The sequence below is a fragment of the Ovis canadensis genome, chromosome 2 (assembly GCF_042477335.2).
Source record: "Ovis canadensis isolate MfBH-ARS-UI-01 breed Bighorn chromosome 2, ARS-UI_OviCan_v2, whole genome shotgun sequence".
Classification (NCBI taxonomy): domain Eukaryota; kingdom Metazoa; phylum Chordata; class Mammalia; order Artiodactyla; family Bovidae; genus Ovis; species Ovis canadensis.
This window is the reverse complement of record NC_091246.1, coordinates 246,936,541-246,953,860: the sequence shown is the minus strand read 5'-3', so window position 1 is coordinate 246,953,860 and position 17,320 is coordinate 246,936,541. Positions and strand designations below refer to the sequence as shown.

The following is a 17,320-nucleotide window of genomic DNA, read 5'->3' as shown; positions in this document are numbered from 1 at the left end:
CCTTGGTCGGGAAGAGCCACTGGAGAAGGGATAGGCTACCCACTTCAGTATTCTTGGACTTCCTTGGTGGCTCAGCCGGTAAAGAATCCACTTGGAATGTGGGAGACCAGGGTTCAATCCCTGGGTTGGGGAGATCTCCTGGAGAAGGGAACGGCTACCAAAAATGAGGATCATGGGATCCAGTCCCATCACTTCATGGCAAATAGATGTGGAAACAATGGAAACAGTGAAAGACTTTATTTCCTTGGGCTCCAAAATCACTGCAGAAGGTGACCACAGCCATGAAATTTAAAAATGCTTGCTCCTTGGAAGACAAACCTAGACAGCATGTTAAAAAGCAGAGACATTACTTTGCTAGCAAATGCCTGTATAGTCAAAGCTATGGTTTTTCCAGTAATCATGTATGGATGTGAGAGTTGGACTATAAAGAAAGCTGACTTTCCAAGAATTGATGCTTTCCAACTGTGGTGTTGGAGAAGACTCTTGAGAGTCCCTTGGACTGCAAGGGGATCAAACCAGTCAATCCTAAAGGAAATCAGTCCTGAATATTCATTGGAAGGACTGATGCTGAAGCTCCAATCCTTTGGCCACCTGATGTGAAGAACTGATTCATTTGAAAAGACCCTGATGCTGGGAAAGATTGAGGGCAGGAGGAGAAGGGGACGACAGAGGATGAGATGATTGGATGGCATCGCCGACTCAATGGACATGAGTTTCAGTAAGCTCGGCGAGTTTGTGATGGACAGGGAGGCCTGGCGTGCTGCACTCCGTGGGGTCGCAAACAGTTGGACGCGACCGAGCGACTGAACTGACAGCCCGTGGGGGCGTGAGCAGAGACTCCGCGCGGTGGGCGTGGCTCTCTCCGGCCCTCCTCCAGCCGGTCCTCTTTACCCACGCCCCGCTTTCTCTGCCCGGTCTCCGCATGCGCGACCGAGCCCTGGGGGTGGGGCTGCTCCATCCGGGTATCCGGCGGCCGGTAGGTGTTGTGTTTTCTTGGCTGGAACTTGGAGGGGTAGGTAGTAGTAGGCCCGGCCCCGGCGCGACACCGGGCTCCGGATTTACTGCACCGGCCAGGCTGGACTTAAAACTGTAAGTACGAGGCCGGAGTCGGGGGAAGGGGAGGGGCCGGCCGATTGAGGCCGGAACCGTCTGCCCGGCTGATACTGCTTGGGTCGTTGCATCCATCCTCTTGGAGAAGCTGCAGGCTCAAGTCAGCGCCTTGCTGGACCCTTCTTTCCTGCCCACTTACTGTTGACCTGTGCTCGGCCGGGGGCGGGAGAGGGCGACCGCCTCCGCGCTCCGGACAGTGCCCTCCCCTGGACGTCGCAGGATCCCTGAAAATCGAAAATCACCATGCTCCTCCCCGCCGCCTCCGCTACTTTTGATCTGGGGAAGCTGGCACTCGGGAAGGAGGTTAAGCCGGCTGGTCCCATCGGCGAGGGACATGGCCGAGCTCGAAGAGCTAGATCTAGTTCCCACGTCTTCCCGGTCGCGGGCCACCCTCTACACCTCACATCCCCGGAATCTGGAGGGGCGGAGTTTGGGGTTGAGTGTGCGGGTCGTAAACCAAGAAAAAACGGAGAATTCGGGGTGGAGTCATCGGGGTAGATGAAAGCAAAACATACTGGATTGCTGTTCCTCCCAGGGAAGAATTTTTTTTTAAGTTAATTTTCAAAATTAGACTTGTCCTCAAGGCCTATTAACACAGCTTTAAATTTAATTCTTAAAAGGGAGTTTCCAACTGAATTCGTTACTTTTGTAACAACCCCGGTTGCCAACTACAGAGTAGCTTCATAGAGATTAAGATTCACTGTAGGAATTGGGATGTTTGCTTGATTATTAACAATTTACACTTAAGGCAGGCTTTTTCATATTCTGAGACAGATAATATGGATGTGCCTCACACCAGGTCTGTATAGCCCAGCTCAAAGGAATGTTTTGTGTAATCGTCTATGGTAATTTATCCGTGGTAATTTAGCAGTGGATTCGTTTTTCTTTCTTTGGTTTCATTCTTCCTTTCGTGTGTGTGTGTGCGCGCGCGCGCGCGCGTGCTTAGTCGCTCAGTCGTGTCTGACTCTGCGACCTTTTGGACTGTATCCCACCAGGCTCCTCTGTCCATGGGATTCTCCAGGCAAGAATACTGGAGTGGGTTGCCATGCCCTGCTCCTCCAGGGGATCTTCCCGACCCAGGGCTCCAACCCGTGTGTCCTGTGGTCTCCCGCATTGCAGGCGGATTCTTTACCCTCTGATCCATAGTGGAAGCCCCTCCTTCCTTTCCTGTCCTTCCGTTATTCCCTTTTTCCTTTTTTAATGGTCTGAATTAATACTGACTTCAATTTTGTGCTTTCTTTTGGCTGGAAAACGTTAGAATCAGAGGTAGAGATTATTAAAATGAAATGGCTGTTCTTTACATAGAGGGCTTCCCTTATGATTCAGCTGGTAAGGATTGTGCCTGCAATGCGGGAGACTTGGGTTTGATTCCTGGGTTGGGAAGATCCCCTCGGGAAGGAAAAGACTACCTACTCCAGGATTCTGGCCTGGAGAATTCCATGATACAGTCCATCGGGTTTCGAAGAGTCGGACACGACTGAGCGACTTTCACTTTCACTTTTACATAGAAATGAAGCCAAAAGACAGGCTTGGAAAAAAATAATGAAGTGAAAGGACTTGACGTGAAGAAACATGTTATAGATAAAATGTGTAAATTGCTGAGAGAAATATTTTTCATCTGAGTCCATACTTTAACTCAGAACCAAAACTTTATCATTTGTCTCTTCACTGTGCTAGTGCTCCTGGACTCTAAATATCTAAAGCACATAATAACTTAGTTTGGAATTAAAGTTAATAATCATTATAAATTTTTTTCAATATTTGGATACCCACTTTTGCTTAAAATCATCTTTTTAAATTAAAAAAAAAAACAAAAACACAACTAAATGAGTCCACACTTTGTTTCCCAGAGTTTTGGGGAAATTCATCAAAAGCTGAATCCCAAATATTCTGAAGTATATGTAGCAAATAAAGTATTTGTAATTTCATTTTTATTAAATTATTCCTAAACTGTTATTTTCTAGAAACATAAGTCAGATTTGAAGCAATTCACTAGAAGTACTATATTAAGGTTTGTTTGTTTGTTTGTTTAAGTGACCTGAAAAAATGTCTGGATTTCTGGAAGGCTTGAGGTGCTCAGAGTGCATTGATTGGGGGGAAAAGCGCAATACTATTGCTTCCATTGCTGCTGGTGTTCTAGTAAGTGTCCTTGATCATTGGGGCCTTCCTTAATTTGATGTGTTTGTTTTTATGTATTTTGAATTCTGTGTGATTTCTTTAAGTATGTACTATGTATTTTATCTTTGACCACTGAATTTTTAAAAATAAATGTTGATGTTTTTATTTATGAGAGGATTTAGGTATTCCATTTAAAGAGTTGACATTGTGGCTTGAAATTTGATATTATTTTTCTTTTACTGCATAAAGAGTAGTATAGTGAGAGAGTATATTTTATGTATTTATTCACAACGTGGATTATGCCTCCTCTTAATGAATGCATGAAGTTACCAAAAAGTGTTCAAGAAACAATCAGGTCAAAACCATTCAAAAGATATGACTGCATTTCTCCATAACTTAACTTTTCAGTCTCATTAGATAAATAAAGAGCTCATTAAAATATATTGTTTAGAAGTAATTTATAGAGTAAAATTCTTATTTATAATACAAATCCTTCAAGGCATGTGATATTTTTTTGTGCTTTAATGTTGACATATACTCTAAAGAGTGAATTTTAAGTGAACAAACAAAAATCTAAGTTTAAATACGTCTCTTTGCCTAGCCTCTTGAAAGTTACAATCTATGAAAAATAATTGTCCTAAATTTTTCCAGAGTAATGTCAAAATATAAAACTACTATAGAAATTCTGCTCTTATATTTAAAAAAAAGCTTTGAATTTTAGTCTCTGAGGAAAATATCTTGAGTATATTGGGCTCAAAGGGTTAAAAAAAAAAGGCAAAAGAATACTTGTGCTACCCAGTAAAAATGTCATTACTAGAGTATAGATCTGTCTGTAACCTGGAAAAATAATTTGATTAACCTAAAATAGTTATTTATAAATAATTGCCTAAAGATGGCAGTTCCCAGAGCTAACTAGGTCAAGGTTGGAAGTGGGGATAGAGAAGGGGATTTACTTTCCAAATCTGCTAAACTACATGTCAGAAAATGGGTACTATCTTTTTGTAAGTGTCTGTTCAAGTGATAAAAAATATTTATGCAGTTTTAATGTCTTTTTTCATTTTATGTTTGCCCTTGATAATTTCCAGGGCCAAATTCAATTAAGATAAGTATAATTTTGTGTTTTAATTGAATTTAGCATCACCCCTGAAAGCATCTGTAGACTGCACTATAGTTCATCAAAAGAGGAAGCAGTGCTGCACAGCGCATTGTTTATTTCACAGCAGTAAGAGACTAGCTAGAATTCTATCAATAATAATTATTCCCCATATTATTTTGAGTACTGTTTTTTCATTTTCAATAATATCTTTCTGGAGGCTTTTATCATCAGCAACAGGCCACTCCTCTTGTCAGTTCAAGTCTACATAACTTTTTTCCTTTCTCCTGCCATGAAATATAATTTACTTCTAGTTCACAAAAATTAGATCACAGGCTTTTTAAATGACAGTATAAAAGAATGATTGTAATCATCTTAGAAAAGAAGTTTGTGTTAATAAATAATAGCTGTGGGACTTTAGGGTATCTAGTCTTTCATCAGATACTAGGCCAAGTGCTAATTATATGCAAGAAACTGCTGGAACATTTAAGAAAATTTTGGACTTTATTAGAAGGGATCTCTTCACTTAGATTCTTTGCTTTTTAGCCAGTAAGAGATGAAATGACTGTCATTTCTGCTCCTGTGGTTTCTCTTAGTTTTTTACAGGCTGGTGGATTATCATAGATGCAGCTGTCATTTATCCCCACATGGACGAATTCAACCATTCCTACCACGCGTGTGGTGTTATAGCAACCGTAGCCTTCTTAATGTAAGTGTCATCGCTAGTGACTCGACTTGCACAGATTGTCACAAAAGAAATATGTTTTACATATAGTTGAGTAGAGTTAAGATTTTTAAATATTACCAAATTAACATATGGGTTGCGGTTGAAATGTCAGATCACCGAAAAGGACTCAGGAAGAAAAACAGCGGTCCTCTTTCTTCTGTTCTTCTTTGTTTATTTGTTTATTTGGCTGAGCTGGCTCTTTAGTTGCAGCATGGGAACTCTAGTTGCAGCATGTGGGATCTAGTTCCCTGACCAGGGATTGAACCCAGGCCCCACCCCCAACCTGCCACCCCCGCCCCCCGCCCCCACCAGCCCCCAGACACATTGGGAGTATAGGGGCTTAGCCACTGAAATGGCAGGGAAGTCCCCAGAGCAGACTTCTAGAGAAAGCAAGGCTGTCTCAATTTAGAGTGGTATTCTGTAAAGCTCAGTGAAAGACTTTTTATGTTTGGAACATGTGTCAGGGATTGACAGAGCAAGATTTTACTGCTTGCGTCTCTTCGTGCTGAGTATGTCTGATGTGTACAAACAGAAAACTGGATAGAACCAAGCTAAAGATCATTCCAATCTTAGCAATATATAATTCTAAGAATTTCATTCTCAAGTTTTGACAAGAATCAGAATCATCTAAAGGATTTGTTCAAACTCAGATTGCTGGGCCCTACACCCAGAATTTCTGCTTCAATAAACTTGGGGTAGAACCAGGGAATTCTCATTTTAAAGCATGTCCAGGTGATGCTGATTCTGCTGGTCTGGGGACTATATCCAGTACATTACAGGATACTGATTGAGGGGCCTTGCCTGTTGTTGTATCAAGACTCCTGAAGACTTAAATTTGCAGAACTCTATGGTTAGATAGCATCACCAACTCAATGGACATGAATTTGAGCAAACTCCAGGAGATAGTGAAGCACAGGGAAGCCTGGCATGCTGCAGTCCATTGGGGTGGCAAAGAATTGGACCTGACTTAGCGCCTCAGCAACAACAGCGTATTGTGCCTGGCAGTTTGATGCCGTGGACAATTTCCTCTTAGAGTCAGAGGCCCTGATTTGTCGGTTTTATTTTGTTCTCGCAGGATTAACGCAGTATCAAATGGGCAAGTCCGAGGTGATGGTTACAGTGAAGGTTGCCTGGGTCAAACAGGTAAATAGGTGCAAACAACATCTTACTGTGCACTCTTAAAACAAGGGATATACATGTAAGGGCCACTTGTCTGACTTCTTCAGATCAGGGAGAGGATGGAGATGTGTCTAAGGAGAGGTGGTAGGTTCCAAGGCCTAAGGTAAAAGTCGCATTTGGTCAGTGGTTGCCAAATAGTTCAGAATACAGAGTTTTGAGTATATAACCCTGTGCAGTAATAGTACTGTATAGATATAAATGTATACAGTGTATAGTAAAAAACAGTATATAATAAAGTGCATTATGCCAAGTGCAAAACAGACTTTCTAGTACTTGAAGCTTTACTGTATAAATTATTTTCTTCCCTTTTTTGCCAACCTTACTTGATTGAATTAGCATTTTGATACAGCTTAGATTCATAGTTTTTGGCATGTTTCACAATACACAACATAAAATTTACTATCATAACTATTTTCAAGTGTACAGTTCAGTAGTAGGTACATTCATGTTTATTGTGCAGCCAGTCTCCAGAACTCTTTTAATCTTGCAAAACTGAATAGGATAATAGAGTTGTAGTGCTTAGATTTACCTAGGCCTGCCTTTCTCCCCTAAGGAATTCATGTCCCCTGGACCCCATGGCCATGTGCCCAAGGTAGGCAGAGTACAGGATGTTTGTAGCACAGCTTCCTGTAGGGTCCAATGTAGTCAAAAATTTGAGGAGACAGATACTGATTGAGCACTTTAAATGGTAAACTTATATCCATACAAAAAATAAACCTGAATATAGGCAAGTTTCAGGTGACTTTTTTTCCCCCCGCCCTAATGAAATAAAAAGAACTGCAGTGGTCAATTCTGGTCTATGTTTTCAGACTCCCTCTGGTTCACTCTCTGTTACCAATAGATGAACTTAAGTAGAAGCAATACAGATATACTGATAGACTGTGACCTTGTAAAATCTAAATGAAGAGATAAATGTTAGCACAGCTCTGGGGGTCCAGAGCTGGTTGTATTTGTGTATCATATCACATCTATAAATAAGAGCTTATTATTTCAGAACTATTGTTTTATATCTTGGGTATGAAATCAAAAATTTACATATAACATTATTTGCAGTGCTTTATTGAACAAGGCAGGGTTTTTATTAAAATGCATTTGTTCTAATTAAATACACTCATCTCAGAATTCACTTTAGGTGAACTAATGACTCTGTTTCAATCAGTTCAGTTGCTCAGTTGTGTCTGACTCTTTGCGACCGCATGGACTGCAGCACACCAGGCTTCCCTGTCCATCACCAACTCCCAGAGCTTACTCAAACTCATGTCCATTGAGTTGGTGATGCCATCCAACCATCTCATCCTCTGTCATCCCCTTCTCCCGCCTTTAATCTTTCCCAGAATCAGGGTCTTTTCCAGTGACTCAGTCCTTCCTATCAGGTGGCCAAAGTATTAGAGTTTCAGCTTCAGTATCAGTCCTTCCAATGAATATTTAGGACTGATTTCCTTTAGGATTAACTGGTTTGAGCTCCTTGCAGTCCAAGGAACTCTCATAAGTCTTCTACAACACCACAGTTCAAAAGTATCAGTTCTTTGGTGCTCAGCTTTCTTTATAGTCCAACTCTCACATCCATGCATGACTACTGGAAAAAACCATAGCTTTTACTAGATGGACCTTTGTGGGTAAAGCAATGGCTCTGCTTTTTAATATACTGTCTAGGTTGGTCATAGCTTTTCTTCCAAGGAGCAAGTGTCTTTTTATTTCATGGGCTGCAGTCACCATCTGCAGTGATTTTGGAGCCCAGGATATAAGGTCTGTCACTGTTTCCATTGTTTCCTCATCTATTTGCCATGAAGTGATGGGACCGGATGCTCTGTTTGTTTTATAGTAAATCTTCATAAATATTATATAAATGTGATTTGTAAGTTGATTGTCTTTCCCTGTTAACGTAATTTTAATGCAATCTAGGCACTTAAAATGTAAAGACAAAAGTGGACAGGGAAACGACCAGCGTCCACACTGACTGCCCTTAGCGCAGTTCCCACTGTTCTTTGCTTTAGACTCTGATGGCAACTGCACATGTTTTTCTCTCTGGGTTTTTGACCTCTTTTGAAAAGCTAATTGAACTGAGTGCTGCCATATAAGAAACAATTCTGGTAAAATATTATTTCTCTTAAGGGGCTCGCATTTGGCTGTTCATTGGTTTCATGTTGGCCTTTGGCTCTCTGATTGCATCGATGTGGATTCTTTTTGGAGGGTATGTTGCTAAAGGTAAGAGAAAACACGGTTTACCTTTTACTTCAATGGAATTTTGAAATTTTGCATTAAAGTTGTTTTTTTCTTAGAATAAAGTTTTCTTTGTATAGTTCAGCCAACTACTAGCAATGCATTTGTGCCCAGGAACCCCCCCTCCCTAATCTATATTTGTATTTGTTTGTTTGCTGTGTTTTTAGTATTCCTTTCTCATCTAGAGCCTGGAAGGAATGGGGCAGAGCTCCATACCTTGTTTCTGTTTGGCTTCCAGAAACCTCAAAAGCAGAACACATACCTTGTCCAGCTATTTGGCAAGTCTTGACTTGCTGAAAAATATGCAGGCAAAGCTTTAACATCCTAGAATTGAAATTTATTGAGCTCAGCCTCCTTGCTAATATATCATCATCTTCTTTTAGATAAAAAAGCGAATTAACACTTAATGCATATCTGCTATATAAGACCAGTTTGAGACAAGCTAAGAGGAGACCTACTCTTAGGTCCCTGATTGAATTTTTGCCTTGAGGGACCCCAGAAAAATATGAAATTCATTCAGTGTTCTAGGTAAAATCGACTATGCTTATCATAGTAAAAAATAAAATATTAATGATTTGCCAAACCCGACCAGCAGAAATCTAATCTAGCTCATATTTTAACACTTCACTTTGTTGGATAAAATGTAATTTCTTGGATTAAAATGATTGGTTTCCTGATTTTTTTTAAATTCAAATTGTTTAAATCTTGCAGGTAGGAATGATAGGCAGTTTTAAATATTTATAGTTCTTTTGTTTATGTAATTTATTATAAAACCATGTTGCTAAAAACATAGAAAAGACAGAAAAGAAAAACTAATAATCTTACTGCTCTTAAATATTTTGGTATATTTTCTTTGGTTTCTTTTGTTTCTCAAATAGTTGTAATCATAGTATAAATATAGTTTTGAACCTGGCCTTATGCCTATCATACGAAATTCCCTTGCTGCTACAAAATTTATCATCATCATATTTTAAAAACAAAAATGTTGCTTTTTTATCATGTGAATTGCATAATTGTTATTCATTGTAGAAAACTGAGAATATAAAAGAGCTCAAAGAGGAAAGTAAAATTACTGATAGTTCTTCTTTCCTAGATAACAACTATTAATACAGAGCCCCTTCTTATAGAAATGTGTTCATCTCATAGACTTTGAAGTTATTTTCCTAAAGGCTTCTGAAGCCAAGTTATGCTTTGAGAATTATTAGCAGCAAATCTGTAATTTTATGAAGTGCCTTTATATAGAATCTTTATGAGTCATTCTAGTGGTAATGGTTATTTAATGTGGCTTTCTAGTACGGAGGGCCTATCCAAACCAGCTATTGTGGTAGTCAGATTAATTTAAAACTCTTAGGAGGAAAAGTTGCTATTTATCACTCCTCGGTTTGTCAGTGAGTGATCACTGACAGCTCCAATAGTAAAAACTTAGGAGAATTTCAACTTCAGTCCAGGATAAAATCGGGACAAAATGGTCCTTTGGCTGTCTTTCCTATCTTAGTGGCTACTTTCTTCATCCAGGTGTTTAGGCCCGAAACACAGGTGGTTAAGGCCCGTCAAAGATGACATCTCTTTGTCTTACATCCCACAGCCTAATCCATCCACAAATTCTGTTGATTCTGCTATTCAAGTACATCCTGAATATGACCACTTTCTATCTCTTGTGTTGCTCCCGCCCTGGTTCCATCCATGATAGTCTACGGCCTGCTTTCCTAAAATAGCTTGTTTTCGTCCCCTACCCTCCCTCGCCCCCCTCAGCCCCCCACCCCAGTCTGCTGTCCGCACTGCAGCCAGAAGATCTGCTGAAGGGTGTCAGCTCAAGTCACTTTGTTGCTCAGAACCTTTCAGTGATTGTCCTCTCACCCAGACTGAAAATCAGAGTCCTCAGCACGACTGTGAGGCTGGGCAGGATCTGCACCGCGCCCCCACCCTGCGCCGCGTCCTTCTTGACCGTCTCCTGCTTCCGTCTCTCTGGCCCACGCGACTGCTCCTCTAATGCACTCGGCGCGCTCCCACCCCGGGGCTTTTGCGCTTGCTGTTCTGCTGCTTCTGCATGGCTCCTGCCCTCACTTTCTTCACGTCCTTAACACCTTTCCATGCGTCACCTTCCCATGAGGTCTTTCTGGCCACCTGTATATTCTCATTCAGTACACTTCCAGTATCTTTCCTGCTTGACTTTTTATTTATTCTCAACAGTGTTTAGCGCCGCAAAAGCAAACATTTTGCCTGTTTTATTTACTGCACTATCCTCAGCACATTCAGCAGCACTAGTACACAATATGCGCTCGATATTTATTAAACAAATGAAGGAAGCTACCGTTTATTAAACCAGAACTACACTCGTATGTACTGTGTCACTTAATAACCACACCAATCATAGTTGCCAGAAAAATCGATTATGTTAGGCAGGAAAACTGATATTCACCAGTTTATCAGAAACTGAATGTTTTAAGATCATGCACCTCTAACTGTTACAATTACTTTTATAGAAAAAGCCATAGTATACCCTGGGATTGCTGTATTTTTCCAAAATGCCTTCATCTTTTTTGGGTAAGTTTGTTTTGCATTCTTCATCCTATATATTTTTTTCTTTTTTAAAAATAATACTTAATTTTATGTCATTTACCATATTTAGTTGCTTAATCTCCCCCTGTCTAATGCCTATCCCCCATGTTATTGTCATAAAATATGAAGAATGAGACTGAGACAGATATTTTTAATATGTGGGTTGGTTTACTGCCAACCTTGGAAATATACATTGATTTTTTTTTTTAATGCCACCACCTCCCCTTTAATGAAGAATTGTGATTCATATAGATTTAGTTACCTAGCACTGACACTGTTCATTTAAAATTTGTATCTCTTAACAGTTGCTTTTAATGAAAGCCTGCTTAAAACCACTTCTCCTTAAAGTTTTGTTTCTGGATGCATTTTATGGTTCTTTCTGTCCTTGGTGTCACTTGAATTTGTATGTGATATTTGAGGTGTAAAGCCTTGACCTTTTTTTATCCTTCTGATGTAGTGACAAATTAAAAGATTACTTAGACCCTAAAAACCTTAATACTTTCCATCACTAATCTTTTCTAATGTTCATTCTTTTCTGGACGTATAGGGCATGCCCTTTCTCCTTTCCCTAGCCTCCCTCTTCACCCCACCTCCCCAGAAAACAACAGAAACTTCTCTTTATCCTATGTATCGGGAGTCCTTAATTCCCATTCCATGGGTAGGCTTCTAAAGATTGAGAACCACCAGACATGTCTGCATGTAAGACATTGGTTTTTCTGTTTATTTCTGGGAAGAGAGCCTATGGCTTTCATCAAATTTTCAAAAATGTCCTTAATCCAGAAAAGGTTTTTTTAAAAAAACAAAACTGCTGTATATTCTAGGACAGTCTGTTCTAGGACTGTCCCTTCCCTTCCTTGTCCCTTCCCACCCACCTCCTGAAAGGAGATAGATAACCCCTGTCTACTTGAACCACTCATGGAATGCTAATAGTTACCCTTTAACAATAGCCAGCAGTTGGTATTCACACTTTTTCCATTCCACCACAATGCATTTTTGCAATCAGTTATAAAATCAGTTTAGAAATAAGAAAAATGTGAATTTACATGTGGCAAGATATACAGCCTCTTTGGGTCACACCTTGCATCTTGAAGCTAGTGGAGAAAACTGAAGAGTTTTGTTTTTGTTTTTTTTTTTTTAATTCTAATGTTAAGCCATTGATTTTTGTGCAGAAAATAATAATGCCCAAAGTTTCTTGAGCAATTTTTATGTGCAAGGCACCATTCTTAGTGTGTTACATGTATGCTGCCAGTTGATTCCCCAAACTCTGAAGGTGGCTCCATTGTTACCATCATTTTATATGTGAGAAATAGGCACAGAGATCATGTTCAGACCGTGTGGCTAAAATTCAGCCTATCTGACTCTGAAGTTCAGGCTCCAGGAGGGTGGAATTTCGAATGAGTTTAGTTAACATTTTCTCCTTTGTTGAGTTTTCAACCAGTTACTTAATATTAGTTCTGTTTCCTTCCTGCCCTCCCGTCTCTTTTTTTTAACGAATGTAACACTCTACTTGAAAAATAGGAAGTGAACCAACCTCACTCCCCAAGTTATGTAAATTTGGTAAATATGGGTAGATTTGTTACTTTGTAGGGTGATGTATTATATAGCATGTGTTTATTAGAGGGACAGTTTTGATGTTTAGAATTTCTTTTCCTTTCAAGCTATAACACTGAGGCTTGAGCATCTTTAAAGAAGGACCAGGCATCCGAGCTCAGTACTCCAGAATCTCCACAGGGTTAGAGGTGCTAATGGGAATTCAGTGTCCCACAACTTCAGCCAATGGAAAGCAGCATAACAGGGTCAGAGGCAGGGGTCAGAAAAGCTTCAGGATGGAGTGGTGGGGAGGGGACTTACCAAGAACCAGCCAGGGAAGGGCAAACAGCAGCCTTCTGTGTTATAATCATTATTTACTCGAGCAGAGGTGGAGGATAAAGTAAGTTCCACCTTGAGATGCTATTTCCGGCAGAGAAGTTCCTCTGTCAGAGCAGGGAGGAGGAGCCAGAGGATTGAGAGATTTGTGGGAAATTTTTATCTTTTTCAATGAGGGAAGAAACACGTAAGTTCATACAATAGTTATCACATTTCACAAAACCTTAAAAACCAGTTGCTGGCTTGTCTCAAGTTAGTTATAAAACGTTATTTTTCTATGCAGCAAGTTTGGTTAATTTCTCATGTATTGCTATTGTACTCATTAAATCCAAAACTAATTCGGTTTTGTGAAAATACTGTAAGCAAATAGAAGTTAAATCCAACTAATAGACACCATTGTCAGAATAGTTGTAGCAGATTGCCTACCATTTTTGAATTATAACAGAACAGTTCTTAGCAACAAACTTAGAAACTGTTGTTTCAGAAATCAGAAACAGAAATCAGTACCAAAGGTAACCATCTGACAACGCAAAAGGGACTGACTCTTGCCTAAGAAACTCTTAAGGTTGCAGATTGCATCTGGTGGCTAGGGTTTAAAGTTAAGCCATGCCTCTTTTAAGTTCTCTGTGGAGTAGGGGCCCCTCATACCCAACTCTGGTTTTTCTTTTTTTGTAGCAGTAGTTTTGAAATTACCTGGAAGAACACAGATCAATCACTTTTTGGAGGTTTATGAAATCCTTTATAAAGGAGAATTCCATGAGAGGGTATAGATGACTTCCTGGTTGCTTTTTTTTTTTTTCCCATCAAAAAACACTCAAGTGCTTACCTTTATAAAGGCCTGTGAAACCTATTTTGTTTTGGCTGTGCTGAGCGGCTCACAGGATATTAGTTCCCCCACCAGGGAGCAAACCCAGGCCCCCTGCACTGGAGGTGCAGAGTCCTAACCACTGGACCGCTAGGAAATTTCCTACGAAACGTTTTAAAATTGACCATTTTGATTGAGTGTATATCTTTGAGTATACACTGGAAATTGGAAAACAGATGAGAACCAGCAGAAGCCATTGTAGTGTCTACTTTTCATTTCTCCCTTGCCTTAGCCCCCCAGCATCCAAGCCCTGATGAGTTTCCTTCTGAATTGTCTTAACCCTCTTCTCTTTGTGTCCATTTCCTTCGTTAGGTTCAGTCATTCTGATTCTTTCGTGAGCACTTCACACTCTTGACTGATATCTCTCTTGGGTCCAGTTTTCCTCTATCAGTGTTCCTTCTAAAACACTAGGAAATGGCAGCCCACTCCAGTATTCTGGCCTGGGAAATTCCATGGTCAAAGGAGCCTGATGGGCTGTAGTCCATGGTGTCACAAACAAGCCTGACACCACTGAGTGACTAACACTTTGATAGAAGAGATTGCCACCAGGGGCCATCCAGCAAAATTCAAAACAGTATTGTTTTGTTTTATTGAGCTGACATTTAAAAGTGAAGGTATTTTACCTAAAAATCTGAATTCTTGAAAAACTAGAGGATCTGCCGATCCTGGGCCCTGGTTCAGCAACAATCGTCTGGAGCCAAAGTTGTTTCTTTTACCCGGAGATGCGTCTCTGCGTAGTCCCAGCTCCTGCACTGCCTGGGCCCGAGCTGCCTTTAGTAGATCACAGACTGGTGCCCGCCCGCTTGACTCATCTGAGGCTCCCAAAGGCCCTTGTGGGCAGTTTGCCCCTCTGGTCAATTGGCTTGCTAAATCCTGGCCGCTGCCATTTCTTATTCTCCTGTCTCTTAAACTGTACTCTATCCATATTGGACTCTCCCCTGCTCTACTACACCAGAGGTATTTATATCGAGGTATATATAAATTAGCCAAAAACCTTGTTCAGGTTTTTCCATAAGACCATACAGGAAAACCCAAACGAACGTGTGTATGTGTTCTTATGCATCTCCCCTCTTAAATTGAAGCCGTAAAAAATAGCTATAGACACTTCCCAAAGTAAAACCTAGAGTGTAGGCTCTGTGAGGGCATTTCCTGACATGTCCACCTCTGGGGCTTTGCCTGAGGACCCGTGGTCTTTTATTCCTCTTTGCCTTTTTTATTTTTCCCCTCTTTGCCTTTTGATCTGCCATTTCCTCCCCTAAAACATCTTCACCATCCCACCAGCTCCTGCTTCTCCCACCCTGCCATTCAAACTCCTGCTATCCTTCCATGTTCTTCTAATATCACCACCTCTGTAAGTCCTTTCCTGACACATTCAGGCAAAATAAATCCCCATACAGGACTTCCTGGTGGTCCAGTGGCTAAGACTGCGCTTGCAATGCAGAGTTCGAGCTGGATTCAATCCCTGGTCTGAGAACCAGATCCCAGATCCCACATCACAACTAAGACCTGGCACAGCCAAAGAAATAAATATTAAAAAAAAAAAAAAAATCCCCATACGTTCTCTGCTCCCTTAACATGTGGTATATATGCCTCTCCCCACCCCTGACCCCCTTTACTTACCACGCTGTGTCATCAAGAGCATAAGCAACTTGAAGGCCGGGACTGCATCTTTGCCTTTATAACCCTAGCTTCTCGCACTGCCGTCTTGACTCAGAAAAGGCTTGTTAAAGGAATTAGATGATATCAGACATATAATGGTTACACACTAAACACTGTTTAAACAATGGTTAAACACTAAACACTTCTTAAGAGGGACAACAGAAGTTCAGGTTGCAGGGTAGCTTGTGGTAAACAGCACAGTTGATTACATTGGCAGAGCTTACTACCATAGAACGATCAGATTCTGTTCTGATACATCCCGTGGTTTTTTCCATACAGCTTATCAGTTATTCTTTGTCGCTAGTTCCCCACAATTCTAAATCTCTCGTCGTCTTTTTTTCCCAAACTCAGCCAGTCATGTGATATTTCTTGTTCTTTTTACAGAGGACTCGTTTTTAAGTTTGGCCGCACTGAAGACTTATGGCAGTGAAAGCTTCTGATTCGTCACTGCCCAGCAGCCCTGTGTGGGTTTTGTGTTTTTGTTTTTTTTTTTTACTACTCACTCCCAGTCTTTTGTAATGCCATTTTCTAAACTTCTTTCTGAGTATAGTCTCAACTTAAATTTGTATAATACTAAAATCATGAGAACTCTCTCTTTAAACAACCACAGCAAAATCTATTGTGATATACATTTGATTACATTTGATTAACTTGTAAAATGTTGCAGAAAAGTATTTCACGTGAGAAATTTTTATTACATTTTATCATGTGTATAAAAATAAATCACAAAAGAAATCATGGGAGCATCTTATATGAGTATTTGTCATATCCAAGGTCCAAAACTTCAATTAAAATGTTCTGAAGATTTAATGTGTTTATTTAAATGTGGCCTGTTCTGTGTCAAATATTAGATGAAATATAAACATGTTCTTGTTTTTAAAAACTATTCAGTGGTCAGAATTCTTTCTCACTATCCTTTGTGTTAGGTTTATTAATGTATGGTTTTGGCCAAAATTCTGTAAATATTTCAGTGTAAATAGTTATTGAGGGTCTCCCTGTTGAAAGAGAGAAGTCCCATAGTCTAGCCACCAGTTTCCTCAGACGTGTCCCTTCAGTGCCACTGATTGCGGGGAAGGGCAGTGGTAATGACTCAGCCGTGACCCTGGGCCTGGTGGGACGCTGACAGTCACCCCACAGCCGCCATGGAAGGAAAGAGGAAGTGGATGGGGACTGGCTCTTTACTCCGGTGACTGACTCTTGTTGTTGGTTTGATAATAAATTGAATTCCATTTCGTTGTATCTCTACTGAACCCCTAAGCTCAAAATAGACCAAGTGAGGTTGAGGTCAATTATAATGGCAAGTGTTCAGCTACTGGGAACTCTTAGTCTGTTCCTCTTTGGAATTCTTGTATCCCCCAGGCTCCCCACTTTGACAAAATGGGAATTTTTTTTCCTTTGACGAGCTAGCTAACTATGTGGGTACATGTTCTTCGGAACTAAAGCTTGAAATGTTCTGTCATATGAATAAAGCTTGCAACGATCAGCAGCTGTTCATTAACCACCAAATACCTCTCAGATGGTTTGGATTGTGGTACCCTTTCTATGTCAGCCACAGTTTTCTCCCAGTGTATATGTTTTATTTTGTCTGTTTTTTAGTTTTTGGTTACACTGTGTGGCATGTGCGATCTTAGTTCCCTGAACAGGGATCGAACCTGCACCCCCACCTACATTGGAAGCACTGAGTCTTAACCACTGGACCGCCAGGGAAGTCCCTACTGTGTATGTTTTGAATGTTGCCTGGTCATCAGCTACTCAAGGAAATGACTGTATCACTGTCATCTCACCATCAAATCACTGCTTTTTAGATCCACGCGTGTGAGAATTGGAGGAGATCTTAGGGATTGAAGTTTACCTTCTCTTTTTACAGATAAGGGAACCCAGACCCTGGCGATTTAAATGATATCTTCAGGGTCATAGGACTAGT

At 40.5% G+C, this 17,320-nt stretch overlaps 1 protein-coding gene across 2 annotated transcripts; it reads left to right on the top strand.

The window, feature by feature from the left end:
• Positions 1–848: 848 nt before the first annotated feature.
• TMEM50A (transmembrane protein 50A) lies at positions 849–16,282 on the top strand. Of its 2 annotated transcripts, none has more exons than XM_069579000.1 (7): positions 849–976; positions 3,145–3,249; positions 4,918–5,030; positions 6,124–6,191; positions 8,340–8,432; positions 10,931–10,991; positions 15,781–16,282. In XM_069579000.1, the coding sequence occupies exons 2-7, from the start codon at positions 3,157–3,159 to the stop codon at positions 15,824–15,826; spliced, it is 474 nt and encodes a 157-aa protein (XP_069435101.1). In that variant the 5' UTR covers positions 849–976; positions 3,145–3,156; the 3' UTR covers positions 15,827–16,282. The 2 variants fall into 2 exon arrangements, with proteins under 2 accessions (XP_069435101.1, XP_069435100.1); XM_069578999.1 differs by having other exon boundaries at positions 913–1,089.
• Positions 16,283–17,320: the final 1,038 nt, after the last annotated feature.

Coding starts and splice junctions, on each gene's coding strand:
- TMEM50A (XM_069579000.1), top strand. CDS start 3,157: ATGTCTGGATTTCTGGAAGGCTTGAGGTGCTCAGAGTGCATTGATTGG. Junction 6,192..8,339: donor AGGTTGCCTGGGTCAAACAG/GTAAATAGGTGC, acceptor ATTTCTCTTAAG/GGGCTCGCATTTGGCTGTTC. Junction 10,992..15,780: donor AATGCCTTCATCTTTTTTGG/GTAAGTTTGTTT, acceptor TTCTTTTTACAG/AGGACTCGTTTTTAAGTTTG.